The sequence below is a fragment of the Geotrypetes seraphini genome, chromosome 3 (genome assembly GCF_902459505.1).
Source record: "Geotrypetes seraphini chromosome 3, aGeoSer1.1, whole genome shotgun sequence".
Lineage (NCBI taxonomy): Eukaryota > Metazoa > Chordata > Amphibia > Gymnophiona > Dermophiidae > Geotrypetes > Geotrypetes seraphini.
The window spans coordinates 15,137,171-15,149,940 of record NC_047086.1 but is presented as its reverse complement, the minus strand read 5'-3'; the positions used below and the strand labels follow the sequence as shown (position 1 = coordinate 15,149,940).

Genomic DNA, 12,770 nt, shown 5'->3' with positions numbered 1-12,770 from the left:
ATAATATACAGTTGACATATTTACCAGCATTTGATATATCGCTGCTCACAATGTTTGTAAAATAAAACCCCGCAATGAGCATTGAGGAAACAAAGACAGGAATAAAAAGCTAAAGGGAAAACATCAAAGAAAAGTAGAGATACAAATAAAAAGTTAAGAGAAGGCTTGCCTGAGTAAACAGGTTTTGTCTTTAGCTGCGGAGAGTAACCCAGTCATCTTGTCCACTTTTCTAAGAGACCTACCATAACACTCCGTCATACCCGACTGCTTTTCATGTTACGTTATCTTTGTGTCACATCAAAGGAAATGCAGTCGGCCACAAGGAGGAGTGTAGGAAGCAAACTTTATTGATGACCCGACATGGGATGTGTTTTGGCAAGGTGCCTTTGTCACGGGTCATCAAGCACTCAAAGTTTGTGATGTATTTGGAATTGCACTATGTCTAAGAAAGGCGTTACTGGCAGAAAAGAAGGGCTTCCTTCGAGATGAAACATTTGATTAATATTTTGGATTTAATTAAGAAAGCAATACATCACAAACTAACTTCATTTGCTCAGTCCAAATATTCATTAGATATAGCACAACTCAAAGCGGTTCAAGTTTACCACACACCTCCCTAGAATTCTCGCCCAGGCACACCCTGACAGTTATTTTTGACGGTCTTCCCTTCTCGGCCTGAGCAAATGTGCATATGAATGTTCTAACGTAATCCAAAATTCAAGCATGCCCCAACCAAACCCCATTTCCTTATCCTAATTCCCCAAATGTCCTGCTTTTAGCGCAACTCTTGCTATTTTCAGGAATACAGTGGAACCTCAGTTTGCGAGTAATCCGGTTTGCGAGTGTTTTGCAAGACGAGCAAAACACTTAGCAAACTTTTGTCTCGCAAACCGAGTATGTTCCGCTACACGAGCACCTCTCCCCCGCTCTAACCGGCATCGCACCCCCCCCCGCCGCGAACGCCCCCCCGTGAGAACTGCATTGCACCCCCGTGCTGAAAGCGGCATCCGCCCGCCCTTCCTCCCAAACATGCTCCTTACCCCATCTGCCGGTTGTGCCACTGAAAGAAATCTCCCGCCTCTTGCCTGAGCTGGGCCTTGAGCATCTGCGCATGCTCAAGGCCTTCTGGCTCTCGTTCTCTCCGAGATGCCGCTTTCAGCACGGGGGTGCGATGCGGTTTTCGCCGGGGGGGGGGGGGTGATGGAGCAGCGCCGGTAGCCTTGGGGGGGGGAGGAGGTAGAACAAATCAAAGCGAGTTTCCATTCATTCCTATAGGGAAACTCACTTTGATATATGAGTAGCCTGATTCACGAGCATGCTTCTGGAACAAATTATGCTCGTAAACCAAGGTTCCACTGTACTTGAATTTTGGGCTGCCACTAGCTTTGCACGTGAAACAAATCACAGCATTGGATGGAAAGTAAATGAATTTCAGCAAACGTTTTCACACTGTTCCCATGCATGAAACGCAAAGCCAACTGAGCAGCCCCCTAAGGGGTTAGAAACGGGTTAAGGGATAGGCAATAAAGGTAATGAGAAAGAGAATTCATTCCAAGGAAAAGAGGACTATTGGTGAGATACCAGAAGAATCATTGCTAGTGCTAGGTGAGTTACAGTTAGCGTTTACAAGTCTATAAACACACAATATAGACAAAGCATCAAATAAATATGTAACCATCCTATATAATAAAACGCTAGCCGCGCATGCGTACTCAGACCTGCGTGATCTGTAATCCCTGATCCGTGATCTGTAGTTCCGTGGCCAGAGTGCATATGCGGCGGCTAGACAAAGCGGGAGAAACAGACTCGAGCGCTGTGGCCGACTCACGATGGGAGGATGCGCCGCAGCAAAGTGCTGCACAGGTACTGGAGGGGGAGAGACATATCGCTTCTGCACCGGTACAAACATCCCTCCAGCGTTGGCAGTCGCTACACGTTAAACAGGCTGCTTCGCGACTTTCTCCTGCAGTTGAGTCCCTCTGCCGCGTCACTTATGATGTCATCAATGACGCGACAGAGATAATCAACGGCAGAAGAAAGCCGCGAAGCAGCCTGTTTAGCGTACTGCGGCTGCCAACGCTGGAGGGAGGTTTGATATTAAAGTCATCTTGCTGGGAGGGGAGCGAAGCGTCTGCCTCGGGTGCTTCAGGCAGCAGCAGCGTTTACAATTCGCTGCTGTTGCTGGCTTCAGGCCTTCCTCTCTGGCCGGTCCTGCCTACTTCCTGTTTTCATGAAGACAGGACCGGCCAGAGAGAAAGACCTGAAGCCAGCAACAGCAATGAATTGTGAATGCTGCTGCTGCCCAATGAAGTAGTTAAATGAGGAAAGGGAGCAGAGGGGGAGAGAATAGCTTGGAGGGAAGGAGGAAGGTATGCCAGACCAAGGCAAAAGGAAGGAGGAGATGGAGAGAGGCCATATGGGACAGAGAGAGAGAGGGCGGACACTGGATGGAAAGAGAAGAGAGGGCAGTGAATGGAAGGGGCAACATAGAGGGTGAATAGTATTCTAGCACCCGTTAATGTAACGGGCTTAATGACTAGTTATCTATAAAGCATAATGAGAACTATGACGGTAGGATTTCCAACGTTTTACAAAACCTTAAAAGTTCCTGCGCTACCAGTAGTGAAAGGTAAGGCTATGACTCATCCTTTGAGTCCACTGCAGCGAAGGACTTATTATGCACTCCTAAGAACATAAGAGTTGCCATATTTGCTCAGACCAAAGGTCCATCGAGCCCAGTATCCTTTTTCCAACAGTGGCCAGTTCAGGTCACAAGTACCTGGCAGAATCCCAAAAAGTAGTGAGATTCCATGTTACTTAATCCCAGGGATAAGCAATGCTTTTCCCCAAGTCTATCTTATTAACGGTTTAGGGACTTTTCCTCCAAGAATTTGTCCAAACCTTTTCTAAACCCAGCTACATTAACTGTTTTTTACCACTTGCTCCGGCAATAAATTCTTTATTTTATTTTAAATGTGTCACTACATTACTCCCCTAGTCTTTGTTTTTGAAAGAGAAAATAAATCGATTCACATTCCACTGCATCCAAGATTTTATAGACACATAATTGGAGTCAAATTGTTCTAAACCAGTATTCTTCAACATTTTAACACCTATGGACCGGCAGAAATAAAAGAATTATTTTGTGGACTGGCATCAGTCTACAGACCGGTGGTTGAAGAACACCGGCCTAAGTTGTGGGCCAGACCCTGCCCATCTTTCCCCAATCTCCACCCCAGTGTTCCTAATTGTAACACTATTTTTTCCATTCATTTTTCATATATACACACAATATAATCTTATTAACAACGCATCGATTGCACCGCGGACTGGCAATCAAAGAACACAGTTTTGGGCCTGATGCACATGTCGACCTTGTGGACCGGCAGGAAATTTCTGTGGACCGGCACCAGTCCATGGATCGGTGGTTGAAGAACACTGCTCTAAACTGTCCACCAGAGAAGTGACTGTACTAGGTCTGAGATGACATCTGTCAGATTCCCTATGGCCCAACACTGCTGGGAAGCTAAGGTCCACTGGGCATCTCACAAATAGAGGCATGCCATGGGTGTGACAGACACTGTGGCGGCCGTATGGCCTAACAACCTCTATATCTGCCAAGCTGTGACCTGCTGGCTTTGCTGAACTTGACAGGCAATGCAAATAAGTGTCTGCGCCCTTACCTGAGGAAAGGAAGCCCGAGTCTGAACAGGGTCTAGTGGAGCTCCTATGTACTCTAACAGTGGAAGGTGAATAGGTGGGACTTTCAGTAGTTGATCATGAATCCTAGAAATTCCAACAGCAGAATAGTTATCTGCATTGATTCCTCAGCACCCTCCTGTGATGTACTCTTTATCAGCAAATCACAGAGAGAGAAAAACACATGCACTCCCAGCAAAACATTTTGGCTGATGAAGGCCAAATGGCCCATCTAGTCTGCCCATCCGCAGTAACCATGATCTCTTCCTCTTCCTATTGGCTAAGACTCTTAACACTTGCATTGTGATGTCATAGGACTTTCTGATTATAGAAACATAGAAATATGTTGGCAGATAAAGGTCAAATGGCCTATCCAGTCTGCTCATCCAAAGTAACCATGATCTCTTCCTCTCCCCAAGAGATCCCATGTGCCTATCCCAGGCCCTTTTGAATTCAGACACAGAATTCAGTTTGCCAGGCCAACCTCCCAGCATTTCTTGATAAATTGCTAACTCCACAAATCCCCTTTAAGAAATTTGCGATCCGTAGATCAAAACCTACTCACAGTGCCTTCCCTAAAAATAATTAATATAAGATGCAAAGAAATAGTCACAATATATGCCCCTCAGTTATGGAACTCTATGCCCTCCTTTCTCAGAAGCATGCCATCTCTAGACAAATTCAACAGTTCCCTAAAAACTATAAAGATGCATTCGAAGAGTGAAACTTTATCCGACTCCTCTTTCTTTATCTTATGTTTTCTTAAAGGACAAATGCCTTAAATTCGGCTGTTCATCATACTGAATCCACTTTTCCTCATTAACGGCATCCTATACTCACTGACCGTTCAATGTCTTCTTCACAATTTGTATCCAGCTATTCGTTGGATTTTCAACCATTTCAATGTAACATGTCAAAATTATATTGTAACCTATGTATATCTTTCCTCTTGCCAATTTGCACCACGTAACCACTGACCGCCCAGTGACCTCTTCTTCATCTGTACGCTATAATTCGCTGACTGTGCAGCTAATCTTTACTGTGAACCGCCCAGAAGTCGCAAGATTATGGCGGTATAGAAAAAATAAAGTTATTATTATTATAAAGAGGCTATGCTTATTTTCCCCTATTCCCTATTTTACCATACATGTCTACTTTCTTATAACCAATGTAGTTCTTTCCCTTTTTTCCTTCTGAATCAAGTTAGTCTATGTCTAGGTTTGTTTAATTTTTAAGCCGTAAAATAATGACTTTGCTTTTAATATGTACATCACCTAGAAGTTTTATAGGCGATACTATCAAATTTTAAATTTGATAGTATCGCCTTCCGAGAGACTGTTCCACGCATCTACCACCCTTTCCGTAAAAAAGTATTCCCTCAGATTACTCCAAAAGCCTATCACCTCTCAACTTCATCCGATGCCCTCACACTGCAGAGTTCCCTTTCAAATGAAAGTGACTCAACTCATGTGCATTTACATTACGTAGATATTTAACTCTGCTGGAGAGGGTACAGAGGAGAGCCACGAAACTTGTCAAGGGATTGGAGAATTTGAGCTACAAAGAGCGCCTTATGAAATTGGGACTGTTTACCATCGAGCAGAGAAGACTGAGAGGGGATCTAATAGAGACTTTTAAATTAATAAAGGGATTTGATAAAATGGACCAAGAAGAAGCTTTACTAACTTTTTCGGAGGTGACACGGACAAGAGGTCACAGACTGAAACTGAGAGGCAGCAGGTTCAGGACGAATGTCATGAAGTTCTTTTTCACACAGAGAGTGCTGGGAATTTGGAATGCTCTCCCGGAGGATGTTGTGACAGAGATTACTGTTCTGGGATTCAAGCGCAAGTTGGATGCACACCTTCTTGCAAATCATATTGAGGGCTACGGTATATCTGGGTCTCCAATCAGGAGCACCTAAATGGGCCGCCACGTGTGCGGATCACCGGACTGGATGAACCTCGGTCTGATCCGGTGAAGGCTTTTCTTATGTTCTTATGTTTAAACATCTCTATCACATTCTGGAAACAGACAAGAAACCAAATGGCAAAATGCGACATTGTTAGAAGTTTTTCTTTACTGGACATCTAAGATACCTCCTGTGGCTGGGGCATATCTTGATGTGGGTGCAGGCATCCTTTAAGTCTAGAGAGCATAGCCACTCATTTCTTTGAATCGTGGAAAGAAGGGTGCCTAAGGAAAACATCCTGAATTTTTCTTTGATAGATATTTGTTCAAAGACTTTAGTTATAGATTGGACCAAAATTGTCCCATCTTCCTTGGCATGAGGAACCCCTTGCCTTCTTCCCCCTGGTGGAGCAAGTTCAACCACATGGGCATTTAGAAGGGAACAGAACTCCTCTATGAACATTACCTGATGTTGAGAGCTGAGTCTTGGTGCTCTTGGTGGACAATTTCTAGGAGGTTAACAACAATGGAGAGTGTAACTCTCCCAGAGAACTTGAAGATCCCAGGAGTCTAAAGTTGCAAGGGGCCACCTGGAAAAAATTCAGTCTCCCTCCAACCAGTAGGTCATCTGGAATGAGTACTTTTATGTTTATTGAGACTTTTATATTGCCTATATTACCAGTCTATACTAGGCAGTGTACAATCTAAAATACAAAACAAACCAAATACATTAAAAGGAACACCATTTAGTGCATAGAAGAGGACACCATTCAATACAAAACAGTCCATCAGGTAAATTTTTCCAGCAGGATATCTGGCCAGTCAGTCAGTTGGACCAAAAAATTATGATTGGATAACCAATGTAAAATAATGGGAAAATAATCTAGGAAAGGACATTTTTACTTGAATCAGAAGAAGGTCATTGCACAACTTTGTAGACAGAGAGAAAAATGCTGAATTTCAAGTTGATTCATGAAAAGTACATTTTGGAACAAGCAGAATAAGTCAATTTGAATTTAGAGAACGTAAGGCACGGTTTGGCATGTATGGTGTGATCAAGGTTAAGAGATACAGAAGTTCTCCTGAATAAAAGCTCTTATGGGTTAGAGTCAGAAACCAAACGAAATAAGTAATAGGGAGCCAATGTAGGAAAATAAATGACGGGTCATATGATATGATCCTATTTTTTTAGCTTTACAGAGTAATTAATTATTAGAGTAATTTTATGTTGGCTATGCTGGGCTGAAGCAAGATAAAACTCATCCCTGCTTAGACTGGGGAGTTGATTAGGACTTCTGAGCCCTTTGCTGCCAAAGACTGGTTGGAGCATGGGGCCTGGGCCTGCTGGGGAGAGCAATTAAGGAAGTGAGCCTACACCTTTGAGAGCAGTAAGAACTTTTTTGACTTCTATCCAAAAACCTCTGAGAAGTGGATGCAGCAGGAGCGGGCTTGTATCAATGGAGGTCAGCAACTTCTTCCACCTTGTCTCCAAAAAGGTCATTTCCTCAGCAAGGAACATCTGCTAGCTTTCTTGAATTGCAAGTTCTAGGTCTGAGACACACACTATTGACAGTCTGTGCATGTCAATACCAAGCAGAAAGCCTGGACATCACATCAAAAGCATCTTCCGACACTCCTTCTGGGTGGTTACTAGCTGTGGCTTTCTCTGGAGATAGAATATCCACAAACTCTGTCACACTGCTTACCAAGTTCTTCAAGTAAATGCTCATGTAATAATAATAATAAGTTTATTCTTGTATACAGCCCATCTGTGAAGTTCAGGGCGGTTAACAGAGAAGAGGAACTGTACAATCAGTGACATATACATAGCAAAAAGAAAAACTTTATAATGAGATAAAAATGCATAATTATTTAACAAACTTATTAAACAAATAGGTTTTTTAAAGTTTTCTAAAAACACAATAAGAATCCATTTGAAAGATCAGCGGGCTTAACCAAGAGTTCATTTTCCCTAATTGAAATGCAAGTGTCCTATTTAAAAATCTCTTATAACGACAGGCCTTAACTGAAGGGTAATAATAATAATAATAACAGTTTATATACCGCAGGACCGTGAAGTTCTATGCGGTTTATATTGGTCTGACCCAGCAGCGGCAATTCTTATGTTCTTATGAAGTTACATGTGCCGATTGTTATCTGCCTGTGTAAATGACTTTGAAAGTTAGATGCTGTCGACTCGTGTTCATGTCCTAGCAACTTGATGAATTACAGGTCTAAAAAGAACTTGGTGTCTGGCATTATCCCCATAGTTGTTTTCAACGTGTCCAGCCACTGAATGACTGAGAATTCTCCTCTAATGAAGGGTCTCCACGTCTACTTCGCTTTCTGCTCTTTCACACATTTTATTTTACTTATTTAAAACAATTCTAGCCTACCTATTCCAGGAATAACATTACTTTTAGATAAGTTTCCCCATACTACTTCTTTTATAAAAATAATTTTTAGAGCTGTTGTAAAATAAAGGCAATTCTATCACCAAAAACGAGCAACCACTCAGGATGTTTCCTCTTCTTCCCAAACATCATACTTATTTTATTTTTAAAACTATGACATGTCTCCAATTTCCACATCAATCTAGTCCGATTAAATTACAGCCACCACTTGCCTTTTTAACTTCAAAACATGCCACGGTACTATACCTGCAAGCAAAGTAGAGGGGCGTAGCTCCCGACACATTCGGCCTGTTGATGTCTGCACCGCTGTCTAACAAGCACAGCACTGTCTGATGGACACAAAAGGAGAGAAATAGGGTACATTAGGTGCCTGGATGTTAGAGGCAAGACAGTGTACGCCATAAGCATTGGAAAGCCAGAAAAGGAACACAAAGCATGACAACAACAACAACATGGAGTTTTCAAGACTTGGAAGTTGGCAAAATCTAAAATCTCTCCACTTTCAAAAGGGACTCGCTCATAATATCAAGCATTTTCTTCAATCTATTGCTTCCTCTTTGCATCTTATTCCTGTCTGCTTTCTTTTTGTGTTCCGATACAGTTGATTTCTAATATTATATTTTTTTGTGAGTCTTTTGGGGGGAGACCAGTTGTGTAACTTTTAATTATGGGCATAGTCCCTCTTTTTAAATATAAAATGCTACCAGTTACTTGGGGATCAAACAATACTCTGAAGAAATATGATTTATTGTTTTAAAAATATTTCCATAAACCAAAGGAAGATCCAACAAAGACTGCAGTACAGGAACAACAAACACGAAACAAGAAAAAATTGCAGACAATATGTACAAGATGCAGGCTGTGTTTATTATATCAAATATTAAATGCGGTCAATGAAACCATAAACCAAAGGAAGATCCAATGAAGACTGCAGTACAGGAACAACAAACACGAAACAAGAAAAAATTGCAGACAATATGTACAAGATGCAGGCTGTAAAAAAATGCGGTCAATGAAACCACCTTTTTACAAGCCAAGGGACCCAATACGGTCTGTGTTTCGGTAAACACACCTTCCTCAGGGGTCCATGGTTGATAAGGTTTTGAATCAACCCACAATTTAAATTGATAATGAACAAAAGCCTATGCAATAATCAGATAAACGCGAGCCGACAGTTCCAGGACAGAATGGATACCGATGCAAAACCAACACTGCTACCAACATATAAATAAATATGTTCTATCACAGCTCAAAAGCATCCTGATTTAAGAACAGTTTTATTGCTCTACTTCACTATTCCCACGTCTGTATCCAGGGCTGGTGCAAAGCAGGACTGCAGAAGACAAATGCAAATAGGGATGGCGGCATGAACAATTTTCAGAGGACTAAACTAAACGTAGACAAAAGCGATAGGGCTGGATGGTGTACATCCAAGGGTATTGAAGGAACTTAGGGAATTTCTGGCAGTTCTGTTGACTGACCTATTCACTGCTTCTCTAGAGTTAGGAGTGGTACCAGAGAACTGGAGAAGGGTGGATGTGGTCCCTCTCCACAAAAGTAGAAGTAAGGAAGACGTAGGGAACCAAGTCTGACTTAAAGTACATTAATGGAAACAGTTTTTAAAAAAAAGAATTGCCATACTAAGGACAGACTGAAGGAGCATCAAGCTCAGTATCCTGTTTCCAACAGTGGCCAACCCAAGTACCAAGCTATATCTCAAGTAATAAAACAGATTTTATTCTGCTTATCCTAAGAATAAGCAGTGGATTTCCCCAAGCCATCTCAATAATGGCATATGGACTTCTCTTTTAGGAAATTAGCCAAACCTTTTTTAAAACCCTGCTAAGCTAACTAATTTCACCACAATCTCCGGCAACGAATTCCAGAGTTAATTACACATTGTGTGAAGAAATATTTTCCCCGGTTTGTTTTAAATCTACTGCTTAGTAGCTTCATCACATGCCCCCTAGTCCTAGTATTTTTGGAAAGAGTAAACAAGAGATTTACATCTACCCTTTCACTGCACTCAATATTTTATAGACTAACAAGGTTAGAGCTGTTCAGCTTAGAAAAGAGACGGCTGAGGGGAGATATGATTGAAGTCTCAAAATCCTGAGTGGAGTAGAATGGGTACAAGTGGATCGATTTTTCACTCCATTAAAAAATAAAAAGACTAGGGGGATACTCGATGAAGTTACAGGGAAATACTTTTAAAACCAATAGGAGGAAATTTGTTTCACTCAGAGAATAGTTAAGCTCTGGAACGCGTTGCCAGAGGATGTGGTAAGAGCGGATAGCATAGCTGGTTTTAAGAAAGATTTGGACAATTTCCTGGAGGAAAGGTCCATAGTCTGTTATTGAGAAAGACATGGGGGAAGCCACTGCTTGCCCTGGATCGGTAGCATGGAATATTACTACTACTAGTGATCTGGATTGGCCACCATGAGAACGGGCTATTGGGCTTGATGGACCATTGGTCCAACCCAGTAAGGCTATTCTTATGTTCTGTCTCTTCTCCAAGCTGAAGAGCCCTAGCCACTTTAGCCTTTTCTCATAGGGAAGTGGTCCCATCCCTTTTATCATTCTTGTCACCCTTCTCTGTACCTTTTCTAGTTCCGCTATATCTTTTTTGAGATATGGCAACCAGAATTGCACACAGTATTGGAGGTGCGGCCGTACCATACAGCAATACAAGGGCATTATAGCATTTTCATCTTTGTTTTCCATTCCTTTCCTGATAATTCCAAACATTCTATTTGCTTTCTTAGCTGCCGCCGAACATTGAGCTGAGGATTTCAATGTATCCTCAACAATGACACCTAGATCCTTTTCCTGGACGGTGACTCCTAACATAGAACCCAGCATCACGTAGCTGTAGTTCGGGTTCCTCTTTGCACTTGCTCACGTTAAATGGAATCTGCCATTTTGATGCCCAGCCTCCCCACTTTCTCCTGCAATTTTTCACAATCCTCTTGCAATTGAACAACTTGGTGTCATCAGCAAATTTAACTCTCACTAGTTAATCCTATCTCTAGATCATTGATAAATATGTTAAAAAGCAGTGGTCCCAGAACAGACCCCTTGGGAACCCCACTATTTACCTTTTTCCATTCAGAATATTGACCATGTAAACCTACTCTCTGTTTTCTGTGTTTCAACCAGTTCTTTATCTGTATTAGGACATTACCTGCTATCCCATGGCTTTCTAATTTTCTCAGAAGTCTTTTCATGAAGTACTTTGTCAAATGCCTTTTGAAAATCCAAATACACAGTATTAACTAGCTCACCTTTATTCACATATTTATTTACCTCTTTGAAGAAATGTAGTAGATTGGTGAGGCAAGATTTCCCTTGACTAAATCCATGCTTATTTATGTATATGCTCTTTATAATATTCTCTACCATTTTGCCCAGCACGTATGTCAAACTCATTGGTCTATAATTCTTCAGATCACCTATGGAACCTCTTTTAAAAATTGGCACCACTTTGGCCACTCTCTTAGTCTTATGGTAATATGGTGGATTTTAAAGACAAATTACTAACAATAGCTCTGAAGTTCATTTTTCAAGTTTCTGGAATCCAGTGGATTACAGGACCCAAGGCAACATGAATTCACTAGAGACAGGTTTTGTTAGACAAATCTGATCAATTTTTTGCCAGATAGAGGGAGAACCCTAGATGTGGTATACAGTGCTCCCCCGGTCATTCGCGGTATTTTCTGACCGTGAATGACTGGGCAGGAGAGGGCAGCCAGAGCGCCAGTGAGTGAAGGAAATCACTCGCGGTATGCTCCGACCGCCTCTTCCTGTAATAAAGTCGGACCTCACCAATCAAAGCGTGTCAAAGCAGCTCCTGATTGGTGAGGACCGTCTTTAGTACAGGAAGAGGCGGTCGGAACATACCATGAGTGATTTCCTTCACTCGCCGGCTGCCCTCTCCAGTCTCCCCTGCTAAAAACCGTATTCACAGTTTTTCAACATTCGCGGGGGTTCCTAGAAAGGAACCCCCGCAAATATCGAGGGAGTACTGTATTTAGATTTTAGCAAACAAAGCCTTTAGACAGTGTTCTACACAGGCATCTAATAAATAAAATGAATGCCTTTGGGATGGGACCCAAAGTAACGACAGAGGGTAATGGCCAATAGATATAGCTCTGAGGAAAGGGATGCTACCAGTGGTGTATCTCAAGGTTTGGTTCTTGGGCCTGTTCGTTTTAACATTTTTTGTAAAGTTCTTGGGCCTGTTCATTTTAACATTTTTATAAGCGATATCACCGAAGGTCTGTCTGGTTAGATTTGCCTCTTTGCGGATGATACCAAAATATGAAATAGAGTAGACACCCCTGATGGTGGGAATAACAAGAAGGACCTAGCAAAGCTTGAAGAATAGTCCAGAATTTAGTAGCCAAGATGTTTTAATGCTAAGAAATACAAAGTCGTGCATTTGGGCTGCAAAAACCTGAGGGAATGAAACAGTTTAAGGGGTGAAGAACCTTTGTGCATGAATGAGGATCGGGACTTGGTTGTGATAGTATGTGATGATCTAGATATTTCATGACTGGCAGGATATCAAATTTTAATAAAACTTGGAAACTTGGATAGTATGTGATGATCACAAGGTGGCCAAACCGGTTGACACAGTGACAGCAAAACCTAGAAGGATGCTTAGGTGCACAGGGAGAGGAATGGTTGGTAGGAAAAAGGAGGTACTGATGCCCCTGTATAAGACTCTGGTGAGACCTCATT

At 42.0% G+C, this 12,770-nt stretch overlaps 1 protein-coding gene across 4 annotated transcripts in view; it reads right to left on the bottom strand.

Annotated features, from left to right (window-relative positions):
- HACE1 (HECT domain and ankyrin repeat containing E3 ubiquitin protein ligase 1) overlaps window positions 1–12,770 on the bottom strand; it is a 293,187-nt gene that overhangs the window by 211,499 nt on the left and 68,918 nt on the right. For all 4 annotated transcript variants that reach the window (XM_033937256.1, XM_033937255.1, XM_033937257.1 and 1 more), the window contains one exon: window positions 8,271–8,353. In XM_033937256.1, the coding sequence (XP_033793147.1) occupies window positions 8,271–8,353 (83 nt within the window). The remainder of the gene's footprint in view (window positions 1–8,270; window positions 8,354–12,770) is intronic.